The sequence below is a fragment of the Myxocyprinus asiaticus genome, chromosome 45, assembly GCF_019703515.2.
Source record: "Myxocyprinus asiaticus isolate MX2 ecotype Aquarium Trade chromosome 45, UBuf_Myxa_2, whole genome shotgun sequence".
NCBI lineage: Eukaryota > Metazoa > Chordata > Actinopteri > Cypriniformes > Catostomidae > Myxocyprinus > Myxocyprinus asiaticus.
The window spans coordinates 4,570,370-4,596,527 of record NC_059388.1 but is presented as its reverse complement, the minus strand read 5'-3'; the positions used below and the strand labels follow the sequence as shown (position 1 = coordinate 4,596,527).

Genomic DNA, 26,158 nt, shown 5'->3' with positions numbered 1-26,158 from the left:
AAGTCAGGGTAAAAAGAAAATGCTGTGGTTTTTCCAAGAAAGCCTTCCTTTACTCTCCACCTCACGTAACACAAGATCTTTATCGGATGATCACAGAAATTTGGCCAGAATTGATCGGGGCCTGTCTCCCTTCGCGGATCTCCGTGCCGGAACGCTGTGAGCTTACTTGATTTCCAGCTTATGGCCTGTTATATTGAGCAGATTCGGAAGGAGCCCATCCAGGAATTTCCCTATATCCTGACCCTCTTCATCCTCAGGAATTCCAACAATACAGACATTATTCCGCCAGCTACAGTTCTCTATGTCCTCCAACTTCTCCCAGACATGCTCCAAATCCACCTTGGTTGCTAGCAGACTTGGGTAGTAACGTGCTACATTTACTTTTAAAAAAAAAAAATATTTACTTTTAGAGTAGTTTTAAAAGTGGGTACTTTTTACTCTCACTCAAGTAAATTTCTAATGATTTTTTTTTATTCCTTTTTAATTCCTGTCGTTACATTACTGGGATTCATTTTAGTTAATGTGTAATTTATTGAGAGATTATTGAATGGGACTCTTACGAGAGCGGAAGTTCAAACAGCTGCGCGCACTGCTGACACAGGCTGTCACGCAAGTCATCACTGCTGCAGCATCAGACACTTCAAAGTGAAACACTTTCTTCAGTCCGTACAGTGAAAAAAAATAGTTTTGTCATGCAACGCCTTAATTTAACACCAAGACAAGCTGATATTCCAAGATTAAAATCTCAGCTTCAATTTAAGGCAACACGCTGAGGTAAATTTTGGCTCTAATGCTAACACAGGCTTTTCTGTGTCATGTGATGATCATTTTCAGGGTGATTCTGTAACTGGGCTCTTATGACATCCGTTTTTAAGTGTACATTTTTAAATCAGTGCAGCAATATATCAGTGCGCTTTGTCCCGTGTCCCGCATGTCATGAGCAGTATTTACACATTTACTGGAAACTGTTGCAGCTACTTTGGGCGGATTAACTGTATTTATCCATGTAATGTAAACATCCAAGTTAAGTGTAAATGCCTCTTGCTTTGCCATTTGCGTGATTGACAACTGGAGCACGAACAGACAGCATTTCTGCACATGCAGAGCAAGGAGCAGCAGGCACGCGTGAGAAATGTGCGGGCGTGAGGTGATTGAATGGCGAAGAGAGTGGCTGTGTCCAAAATCGTTCTCTCATTCACTATTTCCTATATAGTGAATGGCAGTTAGTGCACTATATCTCAGCAGTGAGTGAACGAAAAGAGTGAGTGAATTCGGATGCTGACGTATACACTGAGTGTCAGAGCTGTGGGGCTGTCGCAGAAACAACGTAACATATGAACTTTTAAAATACTTAGGCCTTACTTGTTATTCTTATGAAATAATATATTAATACAATAAATCTTCATTCTGTTTGTCATTTTGAATATATACTGTGTTAATATAAAGAGTAAACACATTTTATCAAATAAAGAGTACATTTTAAAATGTATCTGTATTTTTTGTCTCTCCATATGTTATTATGTTATTTTAATCAAGTAATGATTTGTCAAAGAGTAATTTAATACATTCAGCATGAAATAAACCAGGAGTGAAGGAAGCAGTAAACTCCCAGCTCGTACGTCTTCCCCGTGGTGGATTGTGGGCAATTAACCGTTGTCGAGTGTACATCAAATGTTGCATATGTTGCATACAAGGATGCATATTGCTCTGTTCCTAGAGCAGCTTTGGGACTCTCTGATCACTGTCTGGTTCATCTTCTTCCAACCTAGAGACAGAAATTAAAATCTGCTAAGCCTGTATTAAGGACTGTAAAGAGATAGACCAACGAAGCAGAGCTGGAACTACAAGCCTGCTTTGACTGCACTGATTGGAGTGTTTTTGAGGCTGCAGCCACAGACCTTGACGAGCTCACAGGTACTGTTACATCATATATCCGTTTTTGTGAGGATATGTGCATTCCTACTAGGACTTATTTAACATTAAACAACAACAAACCATGGTTCACAGCAGAACTCAGGCAGCATCGTCAGGCCAAAGAGGATGCTTACAGAGTTGGGGATAAAGTCTTGTACAATCAGGCCAGGAACACACTGAATAAGGGAATCAGAGTGGCTAAAAGAAGATACTCTGAGAAGCTAAAAAAACAAGTTTTCAGTTAACGATCCTGCATCAGTGTAGAGTGGCATGAAACAACTTACGAATTACAGGACTCCTACCCCCAACCCTGTGGTGGACCAACAACTGGCTGATGACCTGAATGTGTTCTACTGTAGATTTAAAAGGCCCAATCTCACACCCCACACCCACTCCGACCTTCACTTCACACAAACACCTCTTGCAACCCCCCTCCTCCCCCCTCCTGCTACTCAACCTGCACTTAAGATCTGTGAAGATGATGTGAGCCACGTCTTTCGACAACAAAGGAGTAGGAAATCATAGGGCCCAGATGGCGTTTCAGCTGCATGTCTTAGATCCTGTGCTAACCAGCTGGCCCCCATCTTCACACAGATCTTCAATAGATCACTGGAGCAGTGTGAAGTCCCATCCTGCTTCAAACGTTCCACTATCATCCCCATCCCAAAGAAACCAAAAATCACAGGACTTAATGACTACAGACCTGTCGCCCTGACATCTGTGGTCATGAAGTCATTTGAGAGATGTGGTGTTGGCCCACTTGAAGGACATCACTGGACCCTTTCTAGATCCCCTTCAATTTGCTTATCGAGTAAACAGGTCTGTGGATGATGCAGTCAACATGTGGATGATGCAGATTGCATCATGTCCTGCAACATCTGGACAGACCAGGGACATATGCAAGGATCCTTTTTGTGGACTTCAGTTCAGCTTTCAACACCATTGAACATTTTTTCCAATCCCAGCTATTCTCCAGACTAAATTACACCAACTCTCTGTTCCTACGTCTACCTGTCAGTGGATTACCAGCTTTCTGACAGACAGGCAGCAGCTTGTGAGACAGGGGAAACTCACTTCCAGCACCTGTACAATCAGCACTGGTGCCCCCCAGGGAAGTGTGCTCTCCCCACTACTCTTCTCCCTCTACACCAATGACTGCATCGCCAAGGACCCCTCTGTCAAGCTCCTGAAGTTTGCAGATGACACCACTGTCATTGGCCTCATCCGAGATGATGATGAGTCTGCATAGAGAAGGGAGGTTAAACAGCTGGCTGTCTGGTGCAGTCAAAACAACCTTGAGCTGAACACGCTCAAAAACGATGGAGATGATTGTAGACTTTAGGATGAACCCCCCAACACTGTCCCCCCCTCACCATTCTAAACAGCACTGTGGCAGCAGTGGAGTCATTCAGGTTCCTGGGCAATACCATCTCACAGGACCTGAAGTGGGAGACCCACATTGACTTGCCACAGGTGCTGCTGATACAGTTCTACTCAGCGGTCATTGAGTCTGTCCTCTGCACTTCAATAACTGTCTGGTTTGGTTCAGCTATGAAATCAGACATCAGAAGACTACAAAGGACAGTTCGGACTGCTGAGAGGATTATTGGTTGCCCCCTCCCCCCCTTCAAGAACTGTACACTTCCAGAGTGAGGAAAAAGGCTGGAAAATCACTCTGGACTCCACTCACCCTGCCCAATACCTTTTTGAACTGTTGCCTTCTGGCTGACACTTCAGAGCTCTGAGCACTAGAACCGTCAGGCACAGGAACAGTTTTTTCCCCCAAGCTATCCATCTCATGAACAGATAAAACTGCCAACACATCCTACTTCTTCTGCCATTACATTCCCTTGCACTGTACATAACTGATTTGTATTTAGATTTGCACTACGTATGTATGTGTGTATGTATGTGTATGTATGTGTGTATATGTGTATGTGTGTGTGTATGTATGTATGTATATGTATATATATGTGTGTGTGTATATATATTTATATATATATATATATATATATATATATATATATATATATATATATATATATATATATATATATATATATATATATATATATATATATATATATATATATATATATATATATATACACAGTATATACGTATATATATATATATATATATATATATATATATATATATATATATATAGTTTATTGTGTATTCTATATATACTTTTTTCTTTTCAATATTTTTCTATTTTTTACTCAATTTTAATTATTTTTTAAAAGTCTTGTTGCTGTTTTTGTATTGTTGTGTACTGGAAGCTCCTTTCATCAAGACTAATTCCTTGTATGTGTAAGCATACTTGGCAATAAAGCTCATTCTGATTCTGAAATTAGAGTGCATTGTGGGTAAGAATAAGTGAACAAAAGTAGGGAATGAGTGGCTCACTCAGAATTCAGTCCTACACTCATACAAAATGGCGGACACTCGAAATAGTGCACTATATAGTGGATAGGGGCGGTTTCAGACACAGCGAGTGTTTCACAACTGGGGTTGGTGCCCTGCGCACTGCATTTAGATAGCGGCGATACTGCAGTACAGAACTAATGATCTAAATTCTTTTGACATTGAAAACTGTAACTACACTGAAATAAGAATCCACACAGGACTTTAAAAGCTATAAAATAGCTAAAGTAGGCATTAATAAAGCATGATTTTGCTTTGGTTTATATTTCAGCATTATATATAATGTCCTTGTGGGACATTTTCGTTTTCACCATAATAATGAAAACGTTTCCAAACCTCTCTTCTTATTGACAAATTCATTCCAGGTCTGACAAGAGCCCTTAAAGGGATAGTTCACCCAAAAATTTAAATTCTCATTATTTACTCACCCTCATGCCATCCCAGATGTGTATGACTTTCTTTCATCTGCTGAACTCAAATGAAGATTTTTAGAAGAATTTATCAGCTCTTTTGGTCCATAAAATGCAAGTGAATGGGTGGCAACATTTTCAAATCAAATCACTTTATTGTCACACAGCCATATACACAAGTGCAATGGTGTGTGAAATTCTTGGGTGCAGTTCCGATCAACATAGCAGTCGTGACAGTGATGAGACATATACCAATTTACAATAACATCAAATTAACACAACACAATTTAAACATCTGTTCCCTATCTGTCACTCACTCGACGTTGGTGTCGATGTAGTGACACTAGGGGTCACTCTTGGGAGCCCGAGACACCTCTGGTCTTTGATAAAAGGCCAATGAAAATTGGCGAGTGGTATTTGCATGCCACTCCCCCGAACATACGGGTATAAAAGGAGCTGGTATGCAACCACTCATTCAGATTTTCTCTTCGGAGCCGAACGGTCATGCTCATTGAGCTGAATACTACTGTTCATTCACCTGCTGGATCTGACGGCGCATTTCAGCGGCTTCTCCCTCCTCTGCACTGGTGCACTGCAGAGAACGCCCCTGGGCGCTTCGGCAGAAAAACTAGAGAGTATATTTTCTGAAAGAGCATTTTTCCCCTCTAAAAGAGTATATATTTCTCTAAAAGAGCGCACACACGGAACGTCTTTTTAAAGACGCGTCTTTTTAAAGATGCTTTTCCGATTGTGTGTTATTCCTGGTTGTGCTCGTTATCTCTCGCCTTCTAACGGTCACAATCACTGTCTTTCGTGTCTGGGCACTGCTCACGCGGAGACAGCGTTCGTGGATGGTCACATTCTCATTGCGAGAATGTGTCCATGGCAACGTTGCGGTCGCGGCTCGCCTTCGTAAAGAAGCGAGCCACCTCAGAGGCTCCCGCCTCGGTCCTTTTACCCACGGGTTTGAGGCCAGCGCGGCTAGCACTGGGGGCGATTTGGGGACCCCAATGGGACCGCCTCCGCCGGGTATCCCCCCGCGGACCTCCCATTCCCCAGCATGCTTGTCTGCCCCGATCGGGCTTCCGGGTGAGTCCGCCGGCTCGTCTCACGGCGAGTTCGACCTCCTATTCGGAGCCCGCGAAAGTGATGAGCTCTCGAGCGCAGCATCGGAGAGTGGGCTCGTCCAGTCGGAAGCCTCGGCTGGGCTCCTCCCTTCGGGGTCGATCGCCCAGTCACAGGCTGACGCGGAAATGACGACATCCTTTCCCGGACAGCCGCGAGCGTCGGTTAGAGTGGATTTCACCGCTCTTCCCTGAACCCTCGCGGCTCTGTGATTGGTTCCTTGGCCCGCGGCGCCGCTCAAAGCCACGCCCCGCCCTGTTCCTTTCTTCCCGGAAGTGCATGAAGAGCTGACAAGGTCGTGGGAGGCACCTTTTACTGCCCGGTCCCGATCTTTTCAGCTTCCCCGCTCTCACTACCCTCGATGGTGGGGCGGCCAAGGGTTATTCGGCAATCCCCCGGTGGATAAAGGCGCTCGCGGTGCACCTATGCCCGCAGAGCGCCGCCACCTGGCGTGGGTGCCCAAAGCCCCCGTCCAAGGCCTGTAGGTTTACGTCGTCTCTGACGGTCAAAGCCTACGGCGCTGCTGGACAAGCCGCCTCCGCCCTGCACGCCATGGCTCTCCTGCAAGTCCGCCAAGGCGCTAAAGGAACTGCACGAGGGTAGTTCCGCCCCGGGATTGATGCAGGAACTGCGCTCGGTGACCGACCTCGCTCTCCGAGCGACGGAGGTCACGGTGCGGTCTCCCGGGCGGACGAAGGCCACACTAGTGGTCCAGGAGCGCCACCTTTGGCTCAACCTGGTCGAGATGGGTGAGGCCGACAGGACACGATTCCTTGCTGCCCCCATTTTCCAGGCGGGCCTATTCGGCGACACTGTCGAGGACTTTGCCCAGCAGTTCTCGATGGTAGAGCAGTAGATGGATGCTAGCCGGCTTGTCCTGCCCCGGCGTGGCTCAAGATCCCCCCATCTACTCATCGCCGAGGGCGTCCCCCTGCGGTGACTGCACCGGCTCCGCCGCAGCCCGCCCCTCCGGCCCGGCCCCGGCGTGGAGCCCACCGCAGGAAGCCGACGCCACCCGTCTCACAGCCGGCACCGAAGAACCCACGGAGGTCTTCGAAGCGCCCCTGAGACGGGCGACCCAGGGACAACGAAACCCGCTGCTCTGGAGCTGGTAAGCAGATCTTCTTTTTGTTACCTTTTGCATTTAATTGCGCTGCATGCCCAAGTGGCTGCAGTACTCAAGAGCTCCGCAAGAGTGGTTTCCTTGTTCCCTGGGTCACATATTCGGTGTGTACGGCTGGCATCACGACCACCGTCCACCACTCCATTTGGCAGGTTGGCGCTCCAGCGGCGGTCTCCCGCCCTGAGCGCCCAGCTGTGGCACAAATCCGCCCCCGATGTGACAGTCTCCATGGGTCATGAGGACAGGCCTCTTCCTCCCCCGTCCCAGGCTGTTCCGGGGGTGGTCACAAGGAGCCAGGTAAGTGCTTCGATGTCCTCGGACTCAGCACGGCCACGATGTGGTGTAGCACCTCAAGCTCCGCCCCGCCACGAGGCCCCACCCGCCGGTACATCCGATGACATTGTCCCTTTGGTCCCCCTTGCGCGGAACTTGGATGCATGGCTTGCGCTTTCCAGTCCGTCGCGAGGGCTGGTCCGGACCGTCCGACTCGGCTGCACGATTCACTTCGCTGGGCATCCGCCCAGGTCCAGCGGTGTCCACTTCACCTTGGTGAAAGATGGAAACGCTGCTACCTTGCGCGGAGATCGCTACCCTCCTACGGAAGGACGCGATAGAACCTGTCCCTCCAGCTGAGATGAAGAAGGGGTTTTACAGCCCCTACTTCATTGTACCGAAAAAAGGCGGTGGGTTGCGGCCAATCTTGGATCTGCGAGTACTGAACCGGGCCTTACACAGACTCCCGTTCAAGATGCTGACGCAAAGACGCATTCTAGCGAGCGTCCGGCATCAAGATTGGTTCGCGGCGGTAGACCCGAAGGATGCGTACTTTCACGTCTCGATCCTTCCTCGACACAGACCATTCCTGCGGTTTGCGTTCGAGGGTCAGGCGTATCGGTACAAGTCCTCCCTTTCGGCCTGTCCCTATCTCCTCGCATCTTTACGAAGATCGCAGAGGCTGCCCTTGCCCCGTTAAGGGAGGTGGGCATTCGCATTCTCAACTATCTCGACGACTGGCTAATCCTAGCTCACTCTCGAGACGGGTTATGCGCACACAGGGACCTGGTGCTCTCACACCTCAGCCGACTAGGGCTTCGGGTCAGCTGGGAAAAGAGCAAGCTCCTCCCGGTTCAGAGCATCTCTTTTCTCGGTTTGGAGTTGGACTCAGTCTCCTTGACGGCGCACCTTACGAACGAGCGCGCCCAGTCGGTGCTGGCCTGTTTGAAGGCATTCAAACAGAAAACAGCGGTTCCACTGAAACATTTTCAGAGGCTCCTGGGGCATATGGCGTCCTCGGCGGTGGCCACCCCGCTCGGGTTGATGCATATGAGGCCGCTTCAGCACTGGCTCCAGACTCGAGTCCCGAGACGGGCATGGCGCCACGGGACACACCGCGTGGCCATTACGTCGGTCTGACACCGTCTTTTCAGCCCTTGGACCGACCTCTCGTTTCCACGAGCAGGTGTTCCGCTAGAACTGGTCTCCAGGTGCGTCGTGGTCACGACAGACGCCTCCAAAATGGGCTGGGGTGCTGTTGGCAACGGGCACGCAGCCGTCGGCCTCTAGACGGGTCCGCAGCTGCGTTGGCACATCAACTGCCTCGAGTTACTGGCAATTCTGCTCGCCCTGCGGAGGTTCCGGCCGTTGATCCAGGGCAAGCACGTGCTAGTTCGGACAGACAGCACGGCAGCGGTAGCATATGTCAACCGCCAAGGCGGTCTGCGCTCCCGCTGTATGTCATAACTCGCCCGCCGTCTCCTCCAATGGAGTTAGCAGCACCAAGTCGCTGCAAGCCACTCACATCCCGGGCAACCTCAACACTTCGGCGGACGCGCCGTAACAACAGGTTACCCTCAAGGGAGAGTGGAGACTCCACCTTCAGGTGGTCCAGCTGATTTGGAGTCGATTCAGTCAGGCACAGGTGCACCTGTTCGCCTCCCAAGAATCCTCCCACTGCCCGCTCTGGTACGCCCTCACCGAGGCCTTCCTCGGCATAGACGCGCTGGCACACAGCTGGTCCCCTGGCATTCGCATATATGCGTTTTCCCCAGTGAGCCTGCTTGCACAGACTCTGTGCAAGGTCAGGGAGGACGAGGAGAAGGTCGTCCTGGTAAGCACCCTACTGGCCCGCCCAGACGTGGTGCTCGGACCTCACGCTCCTCGTGACAGCTCCCCCCGGGCAAATTCCACCATCCGGCACCCACGCCCAGACCTCTGGAATCTCCATGTCTGGCCCCTGGACGGGACGCGGAAGACCTAAGCTGTCTCCCACCTGCGGTGGCAGACACGTTCACTCAGGCTAGGGCTCCCTCTACGAGGCGCCTGTATGCCTTTTAAGTGGTGTCTGTTCGCTAAGTGGTGTTCTTCCCATCAGGAAGACCCCCAGAGGTGCGCAGTCAGATCAGTGCTTTCCTTCCTGCAAGAGAGGTTGGAAGGGAGGCTGTCCCCTTACACCTTGAAGGTGTACGTTGCTGCCATAGCAGCACACCATGACGTAGTCGACGGTAAGTCCTTAGGGAAGCATGATCTGATCATCAGGTTCCTAAGAGGCGCCAGGAGGCTGAATCCCTCCAGGCCATGCCTTGTTCCCTCATCGGACCTCTGTAGTTTTTCACGGTCTACAGAGAGCCCCCTTTGAGTTTTGCAGTCAGCCGGGCTTAAGGCACTCTCCTTGAAGACTGCCCTCCTGACTGCGCTCACTTCCATCAAGAGGGTAGGTGACCTGCAAGTGTTCTCTGTCAGCGAAACGTGCCTGGAGTTCGGTCCGGGCTATTCTCACGTGATCCTGAGACCCCCGACCAGGCTATGTGCCCAAGGTTCCCACCACTCCTTTTAGAGACCAGGTGGTGAACCTGCAAGCACTGCCCCAGGAGGAGGCAGACCTAGCCCTGTCGTTGCTGTGTCCGGTGCGCGCTTTACGCATCTATTTGGATCGCACGCAGAGCTTTAGAATCTCTGAGCAGCTCTTTGTCTGCTTTGGTGCACAGCGGAAAGGAAGTGCTGTCTCCAAGCAGAGGATCGCCCACTGGCTCATTGACGCCATAACTATGGCATGTCTCGCCCAAAACATGCCACCCCCGGTAGGGCTACGAGCCCATTCTACCCGTGGTGTTGTGGCTTCTTGGGCCCTGGCCAGAGGTGCCTCTCTAACAGACATTTGCAGAGCAGCGGACTGGGCAACACCCAACACCTTTGCAAGGTTCTACAACCTCCGGGTGGAACCGGTTTGGTCCCAGGTAGTGGCACGCAACACAAGCGGATAAGCCCGGGATAGCCGGCTGGGTGTATCGCTTGCACATAGCGCATTCCACCTCTTTTTGAGCTGAAGACGTGCACTGTTAATTCCCAGTAGTGTTCACAAAAGTTGTTCCCTGATTGACTTCCTCCGAGCCCTGTGGCAGTCGAGTTTTCGGAGAGACTCGCTGCCGGCCCAGTACACGCGCTAACTAAGAGCCCGGTTCTGGGGTAGGTGCTCCGCATGTGGCGGTTCCCTGTAAGGCTAACCCCATGCGATCTATATCTTCCGCTAGTTCGTTTCCCTACTGGCAAACTGCGTCTTCCTTGGGCAGAGCCCCTCAGTCTCCATGTTGTAGTAACTCCTCCCCCATTGGGTAGGATCTACCTTGAAGGCTCTCCACATGGTTGGAAAGACCATGTGATGTATTCTTCCACTTAAATATCCCCCCCTCTCTTGGGGCGAGGTGTGGTCTCCGCGGTGTCCTCCCCTTGGGAGGGACACCCCCCGACTAGACCTGGCGGCCCAGTCGGATAATCCCCCTTCTTTTTTAGGGAGTGGAAAAAGAGAAGGGGAAAGAGGCCATGACTGGGTTAAGCCTGTCTCTATCTCTGGGTAGTCGACTTGTCCCCAAAAAGGGCCGTTCAACACTCATAACTGTGTTGGGGGAGGTTACGTGTCGACCTGGTGTGCTGGCTATGAGGCACACAGCAAGTCTGCCCACCACACACCGCCAGTTCACGTAACACAGTTCAGCCTTGTGGCGTTTTGTATAGGGACCCCTAGTGTCACTACATCGACACCAACGTCGAGTGAGTGACAGATAGGGAACGTCATGGTTACTGGTGTAACCTCCGTTCCCTGATGGAGGGAACGAGATGTTGGTCCCTCCTGCCACAACGCTGAACTACCCGCTGAAATGGCCGGACCTTATATCGGCTCCTCAGCGTAAAACCTGAATGAGTGGTTGCATACCAGCTCCTTTTATACCCGTATGTTCGGGGGAGTGGCATGCAAATACCACTCGCCAATTTTCATTGGCCTTTTATCAAAGACCAGAGGTGTCTCGGGCTCCCAAGAGTGACCCCTAGTGTCACTACATCGACACCAACGTCTCGTTCCCTCCATCAGGGAACGGAGGTTACACCAGTAACCATGACGTTATACACATAATTATACTCAACAGTATACAAATAATAACATACACTGTACAGTATACAATACGCACTATATAGATACACATTATTCAATAAAAATAAAAAATAAAAATATATTAAAAAAGTATATATATATATATATATATATATATATATATATATAGAATGTACAGTATTGTACTGTATTGACATTCAGGCTGTCGGTTGATAGTCAGTTGTTAAGAGAGAACATAATATAATAATAATAATATAATTTATGACAGTCCAGTGTGAGATATAAGAGTAAGGGTAATAAAGTGCAGTGCTGATGTATTTTGATCATGGGAGATCAAGAGTTCAAAAGTCTGATTGCTTGGGGGAAGAAGCTATCATGGAGTCGGCTGGTGCGGGTCCTGATGCTGCGATACCACCTACCTGATGGTAGCAGTGAGAACAGCCCATGGCTCGGGTGGCTGGAGTCTCTGATGATCCTCCGAGCTTTTTTCACACACCGCCTTGTATATATTTCCTGGAGGGAGGGAAGCTCACCTCCGATGATGTGTCTGGCAGTTCGCACCACCCTTTGCAGTGCTTTGCAGTTGTGGGCGGTGCTATTGCCGTACCAGGCGGAGATACAGCCAGTCAGGATGCTCTCCACAGTGCAGGTGTAGAACCGCGTGAGGATGTGGCGGTTCATTCCAAACTTCCTCAGCCGTCTCAGGAAGAAGAGGCGCTGATGAGCCTTCTTCACAACGACTTCAGTGTGGATGGACCATGTGAGTTCCTCAGTGATGTGGACACCCAGGAACTTGAAGCTGCTGACTCTCTCCACTGGTGCTCCATTGATGGTGATGGGACTGTGTTCTCTGTCTTTTCTTCTGAAGTCCACCACAAGCTCCTTTGTCTTACTGACGTTGAGGGAGAGGTTGTGCTTCTGACACCAGTGTGTCAGAGTGTGTACCTTCTCTCTGTAGGCTGTTTCATCATTGTCAGTGATCAGACCTACCACCGTCGTGTCATCAGCAAACTTAATGATGGCATTGGAGCTATGCGTTGCCACACAGTCATGTGTGTACAAGGAATACAGTAGTGGGCTGAGAACACAGCCCTGTGGGGCTCCAGTGTTGAGGGTCAGTGATGAGGAGATGTTGCTGCCTATTCTAACCACCTGGCGTCTGCTTGACAGGAAGTCCAGGATCCAGCTGCACAGCGAGCTGTTTAAGCCCAGAGCCCGGAGTTTCTCATCTAGCTTGGAGGGCACTATGGTGTTGAATGCTGAGCTGTAGTCTACAAACAGCATTCTCACATAAGTGTTCTTTTTTTCCAGGCGGGAGAGAGCAGTGTGTATTGTAGATGCAATGGCATCATCAGTGGAGCGGTTGTTGCGGTAAGCAAACTGCAGCGGGTCAAGAGAGAGTGGCAATACAGAGCAGATGTAATCTCTGATTGGTCTCTCAAAACATTTGCTGATGATGGGGGTCAGAGCAATAGGACGCCAGTCATTTAAACAAGTTATTTTTGATTGTTTTGGAACAGGCACAATGGTGGATGTTTTAAAGCATGTGGGGACTACAGACAAAGAGAGGGAAAGGTTGAAAATGTCCGTAAAAACACCAGCCAGCTGGTTCGCGCACGCTCTGATGACGCGGCCCGGAATGCCGTCTGGGCCAGCGGCTTTGCGGATATTCACCCGTCGGAAGGATCGTGTTACATCCGCTACAGAGACGGAGAGTGAACTAACCTCTGTAGCTTCAGCTGCGAAAGTTCGTTTTTAAAGCTAAACAAAATCAAATAAGTCAGCATAAAAGTAATCCATAAGGCTCCAGTGGTTAAATCAATATATTCAGAAGCGATGTGATATGAGAATGTGTGGATGAGAAACAGAGAAACAGATCACCTTCACATTCTTCTTTTTGTGCTTTTGGTGATTCACATTCTTCTCTGCATATTGCCCCCTGCTGGGCAGGGAGAAGAATGTCTAGCAAAAAATGACAAATATTGATCTGTTTCTCACCCACACCTATCATAACACTTCTGAAGATATGGATTTAACTACTGGAGTCTTATGGATTACTTTTATGCCGCCTTTATGTGCTTTTTGGAGCATCAACATTTTGGCCTACAGAGCTAAAATATTCTTCTAAAAATCTTAATTTGCATTCTGCAAGTCATCCATATCTGGGATGGCATGAGGGTGAGTAAATGATGAGATAATTTAAATTTTTGTGTGAACTATACCTTTAAAGTGATGGCTCAGCCATAATTAAATTTTTTGTCATCATTTCCCAACCCTCATGTCGTGTAACCCGTGTAACCCTTTGTATTACGTGGAACACAAAATATGTTAGACAGAATGTCAGGGACTGACAGTCTCGGTCACCATTCACTTTCAAAATATGGAGAAAAAAACATTCACTGAAAGTAAATAGTGACAAACATTCTGTCTAATATCTCCTTATTGTGTTGCATGGAATAAAGTCAAATGGGTTTGGAACAACATGATGGTGAATGATTACAGAATTTCCATTAATAATAATTATAATATTGTAATACATGTTAAATGTGTATTATGTAATGGAATATAGGGGAGTTAACGTTTATTATGTCATTTGTGAAAGTAACGAGTTACTCACTACTTGAGTACTCTTTTAATTGGATACTTTCTTACTCTTACTCAAGTAATTATGGTAGTAATTTTACATCTTCTTGAGTAATTATTTTTTTAAAGTAATTGTACTTTTACTTGAGTACAGTTTTTGGCTACTCTACTCTGGTTGCTAGTGGATTAGCAGATAATTCCCTCTCCGATGACTCCAGATAATCGATCCATTTCTCGACATCCCCCACTCTTGTAACCATCTCAGAGAACTTTGCCTCCATGGCAGTGATCAATCAACGTATCACAACAAGATCCTCCAAATCAGCAATGACCTTCGTCAGCATTGCCGACATGCCCAGTATCTCTCGCCACATTTCCCATATCTCTCCGACCAAATCTACTCCCTGGCTCAAGGGGGTTTCAGAGCTCACCGTTCACATGTCCGATCCTCGCTTGGTGTCACTTGACCCCAGGTTTATTGATACTTAAAGGTGCAGTATGTAAGATTCAGAAATCCTTGTTATTAATGACACCTGTGGCCGTTAAGTGAACTGCACACACTCCTTAGGGACGCGAGCGAGCGAGCATCGGCCAAAACAATGACATAATGTACAAAGAGACTGAACGTGATCCACCAGCATCATGCTAACAGATGAGGTAACATAATTAAAATTACACAGTTATGATTGTTTTACTACAAACACTGAGACTAAAACTACTTAACCACTAAACTACTTATCAGCTAACATAGCATACTGATACACACATACAGCTACATACTACCGAACTATACCAGACAGTTTACTGTTGCACTGCACTGTTATGTTGCACTATTGTATGTTTTGTATGTCATATGTTGTACTACGATCAAGAAACCAGCGTATTTTCTTAAATTTATCCTGTATACCTGACTTTTAGTATAAAGAGAAGAACGTTGAAATTATTTGAAACTTACGAAGCAAGGAAGCATGCAATTCGTCAGCGTTAGCAGGCAAGATCAAGTTAGCTAAAATTACACAGATCAATCCTTATGGCACTATATTTCACATGATTTGCAGTTATGTAAGATTACCTGTCCAATAAGAAGAACGCCAATTCAGAGTCAGTTTTGATCCCCAAAACCGAACGAAGGTCCCTCCAGGAATCAAATGCCCTGCCAATGTTCACTCTAGTTTTTGCTCGATCACAATCACGTTCCCACTTAGCTGGGCGGAATTCAGTAGAAGGCTCTTGGGAGGACGCATAAACGTCACATCCTTTGGATTTTCCCGACAAAACCGACCCGCTCCCTTCGCATGAAAATCAGTCTTTAGGCTTTAAAAGGCAACCTAGGAAGTCCGGGAAGGTCTCATTTCTTAAGTTGCGTTACAAGCCATTCACACATTGGCAAAAAAAGGCGAATATTACATGAAAATTGTTACATGCGGTGATCCACACCGCAAAGTCTTGATGGAGGAACGCAAACACACATAGTGCTCCCAGAACTGTGACACGCTGTCATTTCCAGTCATGAAACGAGTTATTAAAGTGTTTTGTCTGCGTGTCCTAAACCGCACGTATTTTTATTAATAAAAGAGTCACACAGTTGCTGCAATTTCCCCGGAAGTGATGATTTTGTTCTTTTAAACGCAAGGGATGGAAACGCGGCTTTATCTGCACATTGTTTTTGCAATATTCAGATTTCTTGCATAAATTACATTCGCAACTTGGATGGAAACATACCTATGGTATGGCATGGAAATCCCCTGGTTTGCATGGTTGCAAATGTGAACTGTACTATATTAGCCATGACGTTCTGTATGTTGTTCTGTTTCGTATTGCAGCTGAAAAAATTACCCCTCCCCCAGGTGAACGGTACTTACACCTTCATCATTTAAGAAAAAAAAGTTTTGAATACAACAATACAAAAATCCACTGAAAAAATACTCCTGGAAAACTTGCTATGACTTTCTCTCCTTTTTCACCTCTCATGATTTTGCATCCCTGATCATTATTAACAAATCCAGATTGTACACATAAATACAAAATTAATTGAAAATGTTTTTTAAGTTCTTAGGAAAGAAAGTTCAGTGAAGAATTTTTCAGATTTTGATAAATTATTGTTGAGAACAGTTCAAATGTCTGGGTGAGGGAGACATTCTGACAAATGTAACATGTTCAACACATAGTAATTAAGAAGAAGTAATTAAAAAGACTAACTAAAATTTTAAATCTGTTTTGATCTATTCTTTAAAATTAGATTTTGTTTTCTTTTTGGAATCAAAACTTTTTCCCCCTTTAAAAAAAATCTTTAAACAGAAACATAAACATAGAAATCAGCTGTTAGCTGGTGATGTTTGACTTTAGATCATGAGCAAGCAGAGAAAAGACACTCTCCAACATTTAATTATGACAATAATAACGATGATGATGATGGTGATGATGATGATAACGTGTGATCTACCTATTATTTACAGTCTGAAGTTAATGAATAGAATAGAATTACACTTTGCAGAGTTTTTGAACCTGAGGTATATCCTGTCAGATTTAGTTTAATGTTAACCAAGACATAATTCAGTGCATCTGTTCTGATTATATTTGCTTTATGATACATTTTCTTTTTCTGTAGCAGACAGTGAACTTGACTGATTTCTTTAAAATTACTTTTAGAGTTGTTCTACATTATATTTCTGTTTTCTTGGTAGGGTGTAGTGTACATGTTTCTTTTCCTTAGATATAATAACAGCTACAACAGTACTCATAATATTACTCAAATATGTTCTGTTTCCATTCAAGGCATAATTTAAAGTTTTAGAGATCATATTGATTTTATCTTGACTTTATTTACATATGTGCCCTTGTGGTAATCCGAAAGTAATTAAAAGTAATCTGATTATGTTACTTTCATAGTGTTGTAATTGGATTATGCTACTGATTACATTTATTAAGTAATCTGTAATGGATTACATTTTTAAAAAAGTAACCCTCCAAACCCTGCCCACGAATACAGAGTACAGTGTTGATTGGCCATACTCGTGACATATAACCAATTCGATAATAATGTGGGCAGGACATTGAGCCAGACTACAAGCAGTAACCTTTCAGAGAGAGGTGGTGGCATCAGAGCCAAAGGAGCGCATTTTAAAATGTATCAGCAATCAGCTCAGACAAAATAACAATTGCTTATAATTAGAAAAATTATGAATATTGGATCCGATTATCATCCAGGCTGATAATCGGTCGACCTCTACTTTGTGGTCTTTAACCTCCGAGAATCTTTTGTTAGGAAAGCAATATCCTACTTCTGTTTGTGTGAGTGACAGAGAATTAGACTAATCCTTTAAACCTCACTAAATGATCTGAAGGTATCAGGTGAAAATGATACCATTTAAAAGAGAAGAGAAAGCTTACCTGTCTTCCATTGGTTGTTTAAACAGATAGACCCGCCCCACACTCCTGAAATTGGTTGAGCCAATGTTTTGTTTTGTGTTTTGTTTCATTTTTATTTTTTTATGTTTTGTTTTTCATTTTATTGTTTAGTTTAGCTTCATTTAGTTTTTTGTTTTGTTTTGTATGTTTTGTCTTTTAAGTTTTTTGAGTTCAGAAGACAGCACTTGATTGCAAAAGTACCACAAAGTGAATAGCATTTTTTATTTATTTTTTTTGGGTGATTGTACAATGGTAATATCATATTCCTTGCATTACCCAGGAGTATCATGCAAAAATAATCATATGTGAATACAGAAATGATTCAGTATCATGGTATATATCAAAGTAACATTTGATTACAATAATATGTATCATCACTATACCATGGTAGCTCCGCAATACATTTTAGTAAGTGTTATGCAAAGGTTTTTTAAAAATGGTCTCACAATATATTATGACAGTTCTACACAACACAATTTAAGACACATTTATGACCTTAATACCCTCTTTTTGTCAAACGCAGGGGGATTCCTGGGAAGAAATGTGGGACGATTATTGTGAAAGCAGAAGAGCTTAGCAACTGCAGGGTAAGTGCAAATATTGATCGTTTGAAGTAGGGTCTTATTTGGATAAACATTTGTTTATGTACAGCTGAGATTGGCCTATATCAGTCTGTTCCAAAACCTAGTGAGCTGTCTACCTAAACAGAATTTGAAGGTATCATAGGGTGCTTTCACCCTATGAGATGTTTTTCAGAGCACGGTTTGCATGAAAAATTGACAATGTGAAAGCTGTCATATGGACCGGGGAGCGCACTGCGGTACCGAACCCGAGACTACCTGTAGGAGGTGGTCTGAGTTCAGTTGCAATGGAACTGTGGCGCAATCGCGTGAATGTGAAAGCAACTCAGACTCGGGTGCGCACTCGTTCAGGAAGTAAAGTAACCTGCGCATGTGTTTTAGCCGATGACGACATCATTAGTTTCGACAACACACGAGGATCCACACATTCCTGAAAGTCCCAAAAAAGTAATGACACCACAATGACATACAACACTATAAATACTGTCTGTCTGTCTATCTATCTATCTATACACCTTATAAATACTACTATAGGTTGTAAATACAGGGTATAATAGGAGATGACAGTGGCGATAACTTCACAATGGACACGAGCGTGAGTAAGCGTGCAGTGTAAACAAAGATGCATAAGAATTCCTTGCAGTCAGCTGTCTCCTCAAAAAACGCCGTTTGCGAGCAGCAGCAAGCCGCCTTCCCCTAGACATCTGATGAGTTACGCCATGAAGCGCACATATACACAGTTGTCGTTCACTCTGCTGTGCATAATGGCACCAAAATAACAAAAAAACAAAAAGTATGATGAGTCGCGTTGTGTTCTCCATGCGTGTTTGTGATGACGTAAGATGAACGCAAATGGACCAGGGTTCGATAGAATCAAGTGAGTGTGAAACCAGACCAACGCTGCGGGGGGCACCAGGAACAATCACACTCAGAATCGGACTGCAGCAAACGTGCCCAGTGTGAAAGCCCCCATAGGTACACTCCCGATGCAAAGACTGTTCCAAATGGTCTAAATATATTCATATTTCATTCAACAACGAAAAGTATTTTTTTGGTACTACTTTATCCAGTATTTGTATGTGCTATGTATTTTATTACATGACTCTTTATAAATCACAGCAATCTGTTGACAGATATATTATCGTTGAACTGTATAATTGACCGTTGTCTCAGGCAACACATTTTCCATATAGCTGTGCTAGTTTCACATTTCACCACGCTCTTTTTTCACATATAATCAAATAATTAAAGCTTAAATCAATATTTAATGTCTGTTTATTTAGTTATTTTACTAATTAGCTGTGTAATAAGCAGAATAATGTAAAGTCAGCCAGTCACTATCGCAAAATAAACCACTTCAGGGTGATAATTATTAGAGTATCATGATGTTATCTAAAGCCCAAAGTATACTTTGGTTAGACAAGAACTAGCCGAATTTTATTTGTATTGTCAGTGTGCCTACTATGGTCTATTTAAAGTAGTCATCCTAGTTGTAAAACACAACATTCAGTAATAGCATGTGTGACAGGCAAAGAATTCCAACTGTGCTCACACACACACATGTTGGTGCGGTTATCCTTATGAGGACTCTCCATAGACATAATGATTTTCATATTGTATGAACTGTAGTTCCCGATCTGTCACTCACTCGACGTTGTGTCGATGTAGTGACACTAGGGGTCACTCTTGGGAGCCCCAAACACACATCCATTACAGATTACTTAATAAATGTAATCAGTAGCATAATCCAATTACAACACTATGAAAGTAACATAATCAGATTACTTTTTTGCATGCCACCCCCCTGGACATACGGGTATAAAAGGAGCTGGTATGCAACCACTCATTCAGATTTTCTCTTCAGAGCCGTTCGGTTCTATTCATTGAGCTGAATTCATCCACCGAGTTCATTCAACTCATCTGCTGGATTTACGGCGCATTTCAGCATCTTCTCCCCCTCTGCACCCGTGGAGTGCAGAGAACGCCCCTGGGTGCTTCGGCAGAACAAAAAAAAGTGTATATTCTAAAAGAGTCTATTTTCATTCTAAAAGAGCGGTGCACATGGAACGTCTTTTTAAAGATGTCTTTCCACTTGTGTGTTATTCCTGGTTGCGGTCATTATCTCTCCGCTTCTGACGGCCATGATCGCTGTCTTACGTGTCTGGGCGCTGCCCACACGGAGACTTCGTTCGTGGATCATTGTAAGAACATGACCATGGCAACGTTGTGGTCACGGCTTGCCTTTGTAAGAAAGCAAGCCACCCCAGCGGCTCCCCGCCTCGGTCCTTCTACCTATGGGTATGAGGCCGTGTTGGTTAGCACTGGGGGTCATTTGGGGACTCCAATGGGACCACCTCTGCCGGGTAAACCCCCACGGACCTCCCATTCCTCAGCACGCTCGCTTGCCCCGGTCAGCTCTCAGATGAGACCGCATGCTCGTCTCAAGGCGAGTTCGACCTCTTCTTCGGGGCCCGGAAAGATGATGAGCTATCGAGCGCAGCATCAGAGAGTGGGCTCGTCCACTCTGACGCGGAGGCTTCGGCTGGGCTTCCCCCTTCGGGTGTGGTCACCCAGTCTCAGGCCGATGCGGAGATGACGGATATGCTTTCCCGGGCAGCCACGAGCGTCGGACTAGAGTGGAACCCTCCACTCTCCCCTGAACCCTCATGGCTCGATGATTGGTTCCTGGGCCCAGAGCTCCGCTCACGGCCGCGCCCTGCCCCGGTTCCTTTCTTCCCGGAAGTGCATGAGGAGCTGACAAGATCATGGGGGCACCTTTTACTACCTGGTCCCGATCTTTCAGCTCCCCCACTCTCACTTTCCTCGATGGTGGGGCGGCCAAGGGGTATTCGGTGATCCCCAAGTGGATAAGGCGCACACCACCTGGTGTGGGCGCCCGAAGCTCCCGTCCAGGGCCTGTAGGTTTACGTCATCTCTGATGGCTAAGGCCTACGGTGCCGTCGTTACGACCACCGTCCACCATCCCATTTTGGCAGGTTTGGCGCTCCAGCGGCGGACCCCACGCCCCTGCGCGCCCAGCTGTAGCACAAACAAGCCCACACCGGGTTGGTTCCGATGGACTGCGGGGACGATGTTCCTCCTCCCCCCTCCTCGACTAATCTTATGGTGGCTGTCAGGAGCCAGGTAAGTGCTTCGATGTCTCTGGACTCAGCACGGCCATGGGGTTCGAGCCCCCTCGGCGTGGTGCCTCAGGCTCTGCCCCGCCGCAAGGCCCCACCCGCCGGTACGTCCGACGTGATTATCCCCTTTGTCCCCCTCGCCCGGAGTTTGGACGCATGGCTCGCACTTTCCAACCCGTCGTGATGGTTGACCCAGACCGTCCGACTCGGCTACGCGATTCAGTTCACCAGGCACCCGTCCAGGTTCAGTGGTGTCCGCTTCACCTTGGTGAAGGGCGAGAACGCCGCTACCTTGCGTGCGGAGATCGCTACCCTTCTACAGAAGGGTGCGATAGAGCCTGTCCCTCCGGCCGAGATGAAGAAAGGGTTTTACAGCCCCTACTTCATTGTACCGAAGAAAGGCGGTGGGTTGAGGCCAATCTTGGACCTGCGAGTACTGAACCGGGCCTTGCACAGACTCCCGTTCAAGATGCTGACGCATTTTAGCGAGCATCCGGCATCAAGATTGGTTTGCGGCGGTAGACCTGAAGGATGCGTACTTCCACGTCTCAGTCTTACCTCAACACAGACCCTTCCTGCGGTTTGCTTTCGAGGGCCGGGCTTACCAGTACAAGGTCCTCCCCTTCGGCCTGTCCTTGTCCCATCGCGTCTTCACGAAGGTCGCAGAGGCAGCCCTTGCCCCGCTAAGGGAAGTGGGCGTCCGCATCCTCAATTATCTCGATGACTGGCTAATCCTAGCTCACTCTCAGGATGTGTTGTGTGCGCACAGGGACCTGGTGCTCACGTACCTCAGCCAACTGGGGCTTCGGGTCAACTGGGAAAAGAGCAAGCTCTCCCCGGTTCAGAGCATCTCTTTTCTCGGTTTGGAGTTGGACTCAGTTTCGATGACGGCGCGCCTCACGAACGAGCGTGCACAGTCGGTGCTGAACTGTCTGAAGGTGTTTAGACAGAAGACAGTGGTTCCACTGAAACTTTTTCAGAGGCTCCTGGGGCATATGGCATCCTTAGCGGTTGCCACACCGCTCAAGTTGATGCATATGAGACCACTTCAGCACTGGCTTCAGACACGTGCTGAATGTGTCCCGTATGTGCACATATGCGGGACACATCGCATGGTCATCACGCCGATCTGTCACCGCCTCTTCAGCCCTTGGGCCGACCTTGCATTTCTACGGGCAGGGGTTCCCCTAGAGCAGGTCTCCAGGCACGTCGTGGTTACGACGGATGCTTCCAAGACGGGCTGGGGCGCTGTATGCAACGGGCACACAGCTGCCGGCTCCTGGATTGGCCCGCGGCTGCATTGGCACATCAACTACCTCGAGTTGCTGGCAGTACTGCTCGCCCTGCGGAGGTTCCGGCCGTTGGTCCAGGGCAAGCACGCGTTGGTCCGGACAGACAACACGGCGACGGTAGCGTACATCAACTGTCAAGATGGTCTACGCTCCCGTTGCATGTCAGAACTCGCCCGCCGTCTCCTCCTCTGGAGTCACCAGCGCCTCAAGTCGCTACGAGCCACTCACATCCTGGGCGTCCTCAACACCGCAGCAGACACGCTGTTACGAAAGTTTATGCTCAGGGGAGAGAGGAGACTCCACCCCCAGGAGGTCCAGCTGATTTGGAGTCGATTCGGTCGAGCACAGGTAGACCTGTTTGCTTCCCAGGAATCCTCCCACTGCCTGCTTTGATACACCCTGACCGAAGCACCCCTCGATATAGATGCGCTGGCACACAGCTGGCCCCCTGGACTACGCAAATACGCATTTCCCCCAGTGAGCCTACTTGCACAGACCCTGTGCAAAGTCAGGGAGGACAAGGAGTAGATCATCCTAGTAACACCCTACTGGCCCACCCAGATGTGGTTCTCGGACCTCACGCTCCTCGTGACAGCCCCCACCCCACAAATTCCTCTGAGGAAGGACCTTTCTCAGGGACGGGGCAGACCTCTGGAATCTCCACGTCTGGCCCTTGGATGGGACACACCTGCGGTGGTAGACACGATCACTCAGGCAAGGGCTCCCTCTACGAGGCGCCTGTATGCCTTGAAGTGGCATCTGTTCGCTAAGTGGTGTTCTTCCCGATGCGAAGACCCCCAGAGATGCACAATCAGATCAGTGCTTTCCTTCCTGCAGGAGAGGCTGGAGGGGCAGCTGTCCCCCTCCACCTTGAAGGTGTATGTAGCTGCCATTTCTGCACATCACGAGGCAGTGGATGGGAAGTATTTGGGGGAGCACAGCTTGATCATCTGGTTCCTGAGAGGTGCTAGGAGGTTGAATCCCTCCAGACCACACCTCATGCCCTCATGGGACCTCCCTGTAGTCCTTCGGGGTCTACGGGGTGCTCCCTTTGAGCCCCTGGAGTCAGTTGAGCTTAAGAAACTCTCTTTGAAGACTGCCTTCCTGACTGCGCTCACTTCCATCAAGAGGGTAGGGGACCTGCAGGCGTTCTCTGTCAGCAAATCGTGCCTGGAGTTCGGTCCGGATTACTCTCACATTATCCTGAGACCCCGATCGGGCTATGTGCCCAAGGTTCCCACGACCCCGTTTAGGGATCAGGTAGTGAACCTGCAAGCGCTGCCCCAGGAGGAGGCAGACCCAGCTTTGGTGTTGTTGTGTCCGGTGCGTGCTTTATGCATCTATTTGGATCACACGCAGAGCTTTAGAAGCTCCGAGCAGCTCTTTGTCTGCTTTGGTGGACAGCGGAAAGGAAATGCTGTCTACAAACAGGATCACCCACTGGGTCGTTGACGCCATTGTGATGACATATCACGCCCAGGACGTGCCGCCCCCCGTGGGGTTACAAGCCCACTCTACTAGGACCACCTGGGCCCTGACCAGTGGCGCCTCTTTGGCAGACATCTACAGAGCAGCGGGCTGGGTAACACCCAAAACCTTTGCGAGGTTCTATAATCGCCGGGTTGAGCCGGTTTTGTCCCGTGTGTTGTCAGGTCTGAACAGGTAAGTTTCGGGACAGCTGGCTGGGTGTACCGCATGTGCATAGCGCCTTTCCCCTCCCATGACATGAAGACGTGCGCTTTTGACTCCCAGTCGTGTTCACAAGTTGTGATCCCTGGATGACTTTCCTCCTTAGCCCTGTGGCAGACGAGTTTGCGGAGAAACTTGCTGCCGGCCCAGTACATGTGCTAATTAGGCCCTGTACTGAGGTTGGTGCTCCACATATGGTGGTTCCCCGTAGGTGACCCCATGTGATATCTTCCGCTAAATCGTTTCCCTGTCGGTAAACTGCATCTTCCTTGGGCAGAGGCCTTTCTGCCTCTGGTCACCATGTTTATAGAAACTCCTACCCCCTCGGGTAGGACCTACCATGGGACTTCTCCACATGACATACTTCCGACAAGACTCGGTAAGATCATGTGATGTATTTCCACTCAAAATACCCCCCCCCCCTTTTTTCTCTGAGCAGGATGTGGTCTCCGCGGTGTCTTCCCCTTGGGAGTGACATCCCCCCGACGTAGACAGTATGGCCCCCAGTCAGTTAACAAATTCCACTCTTTTTGGGGAGAAAAAAAGACTGAAAGAGGCCACAGCTGGGTTAGCCTGTCCCTATTTTTTGGGCAGTCGACTTGTTGGAGTGGTGGTGGCATAGTGGGCTAAAGCACATAACTGGTAATCAGAAGGTTGCTGGTTCAATCCCCACAGCCATCACCATTGTGTCCTTGAGCAAGGCACTTAACTCCAGGTTGCTCCAGGGGGATTGTCCCTGTAATAAGTGCACTGTAAGTCGCTTTGGATAAAAGCATCTGCCAAATGCATAAATGTAAATGTTCCCGAAGGACAGTTCGACACTCATAAGAGTGTTGGGGGAGGTTACGTGACGGCCTGGTGCGCTGGCTACGAGGCACACAGTGGTCTGCCCGTTTTGCACCACCAGTCCACGTAACACAGTTCAGCTAGTTGTGGTGTTTTGTATAGGGACCGCTAGTGTCACTACATCGTTGTGTCCCTCTTGCTACCTGAACCTGAATGAGTGGATGCATATCAGCTCCTTTTATACCCGTATGTCCGGGGCAGTGGCATGCAAATTCCACTCGCCAATTCCCATTGGCCTTTTTTCAAAAAGCAGAGGTGTTTGGGGCTCCCAAGAGTGACCCCTAGTGTCACTACATTGACACAACATCTCGCTCCCTACCAGGACGATTCTATCCCCTAACCCTACCCCCTAAACCTAACCCTCACAAAAAACTTTCTGCATTTTTACATTTTCAAAAAATCATTGTTTAGTATGTTTTTTAAGCGATTTGAATTATGGGGACACTAGAAATGTCCTCATAAACCACATTTATAGCATAATACCCTTGTGATTACTAGTTTGTAACCTAGAAAAATGTCCTTGTAAACCACCCAAACCCGCCCAAACACACACACACACACACACACACAAATCTAGAAAGACCTTCATGTTGCTAGTGTAATTGTTGAATTTGTCTTTCACAACATGGATCAAAAGACCTTATCCCATTCCCTGCTGGATCATTGCATTTGACAAGCACTTGTCAAATGGATTTCTGATTAGACTATGTGGCATTGCTGTCTGTGTACAATAGTTAAAGGATTAGTTCACCCAAAAATGTAAATTTTGTTATCATTTACTCACCCTCATATCGTTCCAAACCAGTTGACCTTTCTCATGAAACACAAATTGAGACATTTTGGTTGTACAAGTTGCTCATTTTCATGCAATTATAATGAATAGGGACTGGAGCTTTTATGTCAAGCATCAACAAGGAAGAAAAGGCATAATAAAAGCAGCAATGGATGTAATCTGATTACAAAGAAATTAGTTACTGTACTAATTTATTTTTACGGCCCGTGTTTTTTTTTTGTTTTGGTTTTTTTTACTCCACTTGAGATTGGAACACACAACTTGTGAAAAAGCTCAATAGAACGTCCAAAAATAGGGGCGGGGTGATCGATGAGAAATCGTTGGGCAGGTGTAGTATGAAGGGGAGCTTAATGTGATTGAGAATGATCCAGTATAGGCCTTTCGATAGAGAATTACCATGTGAGGGCTAGAGTGAGTCGGACAGCAAAGTAAAATTTTGA

The 26,158-nt window shown here is 47.3% G+C and overlaps 2 protein-coding genes across 5 annotated transcripts in view; one reads left to right on the top strand and one right to left on the bottom strand.

Annotated features, from left to right (window-relative positions):
* The window catches only part of LOC127435324 (copine-8-like), a 359,118-nt gene that overhangs the window by 182,567 nt on the left and 150,393 nt on the right, over positions 1-26,158 (top strand). For 3 of the 4 annotated variants that reach the window (XM_051688722.1, XM_051688725.1, XM_051688724.1), the window contains one exon: positions 17,901-17,964. In XM_051688722.1, the coding sequence (XP_051544682.1) occupies positions 17,901-17,964 (64 nt within the window). Of the gene's footprint in view, positions 1-1,769; positions 1,798-17,900; positions 17,965-26,158 lie in introns of those variants that run through there. The other variant, XM_051688728.1, reaches the window with a different exon arrangement.
* The window catches only part of LOC127435349 (formin-2-like), an 89,198-nt gene that overhangs the window by 59,259 nt on the left and 3,781 nt on the right, over positions 1-26,158 (bottom strand). The window lies entirely within an intron of this gene.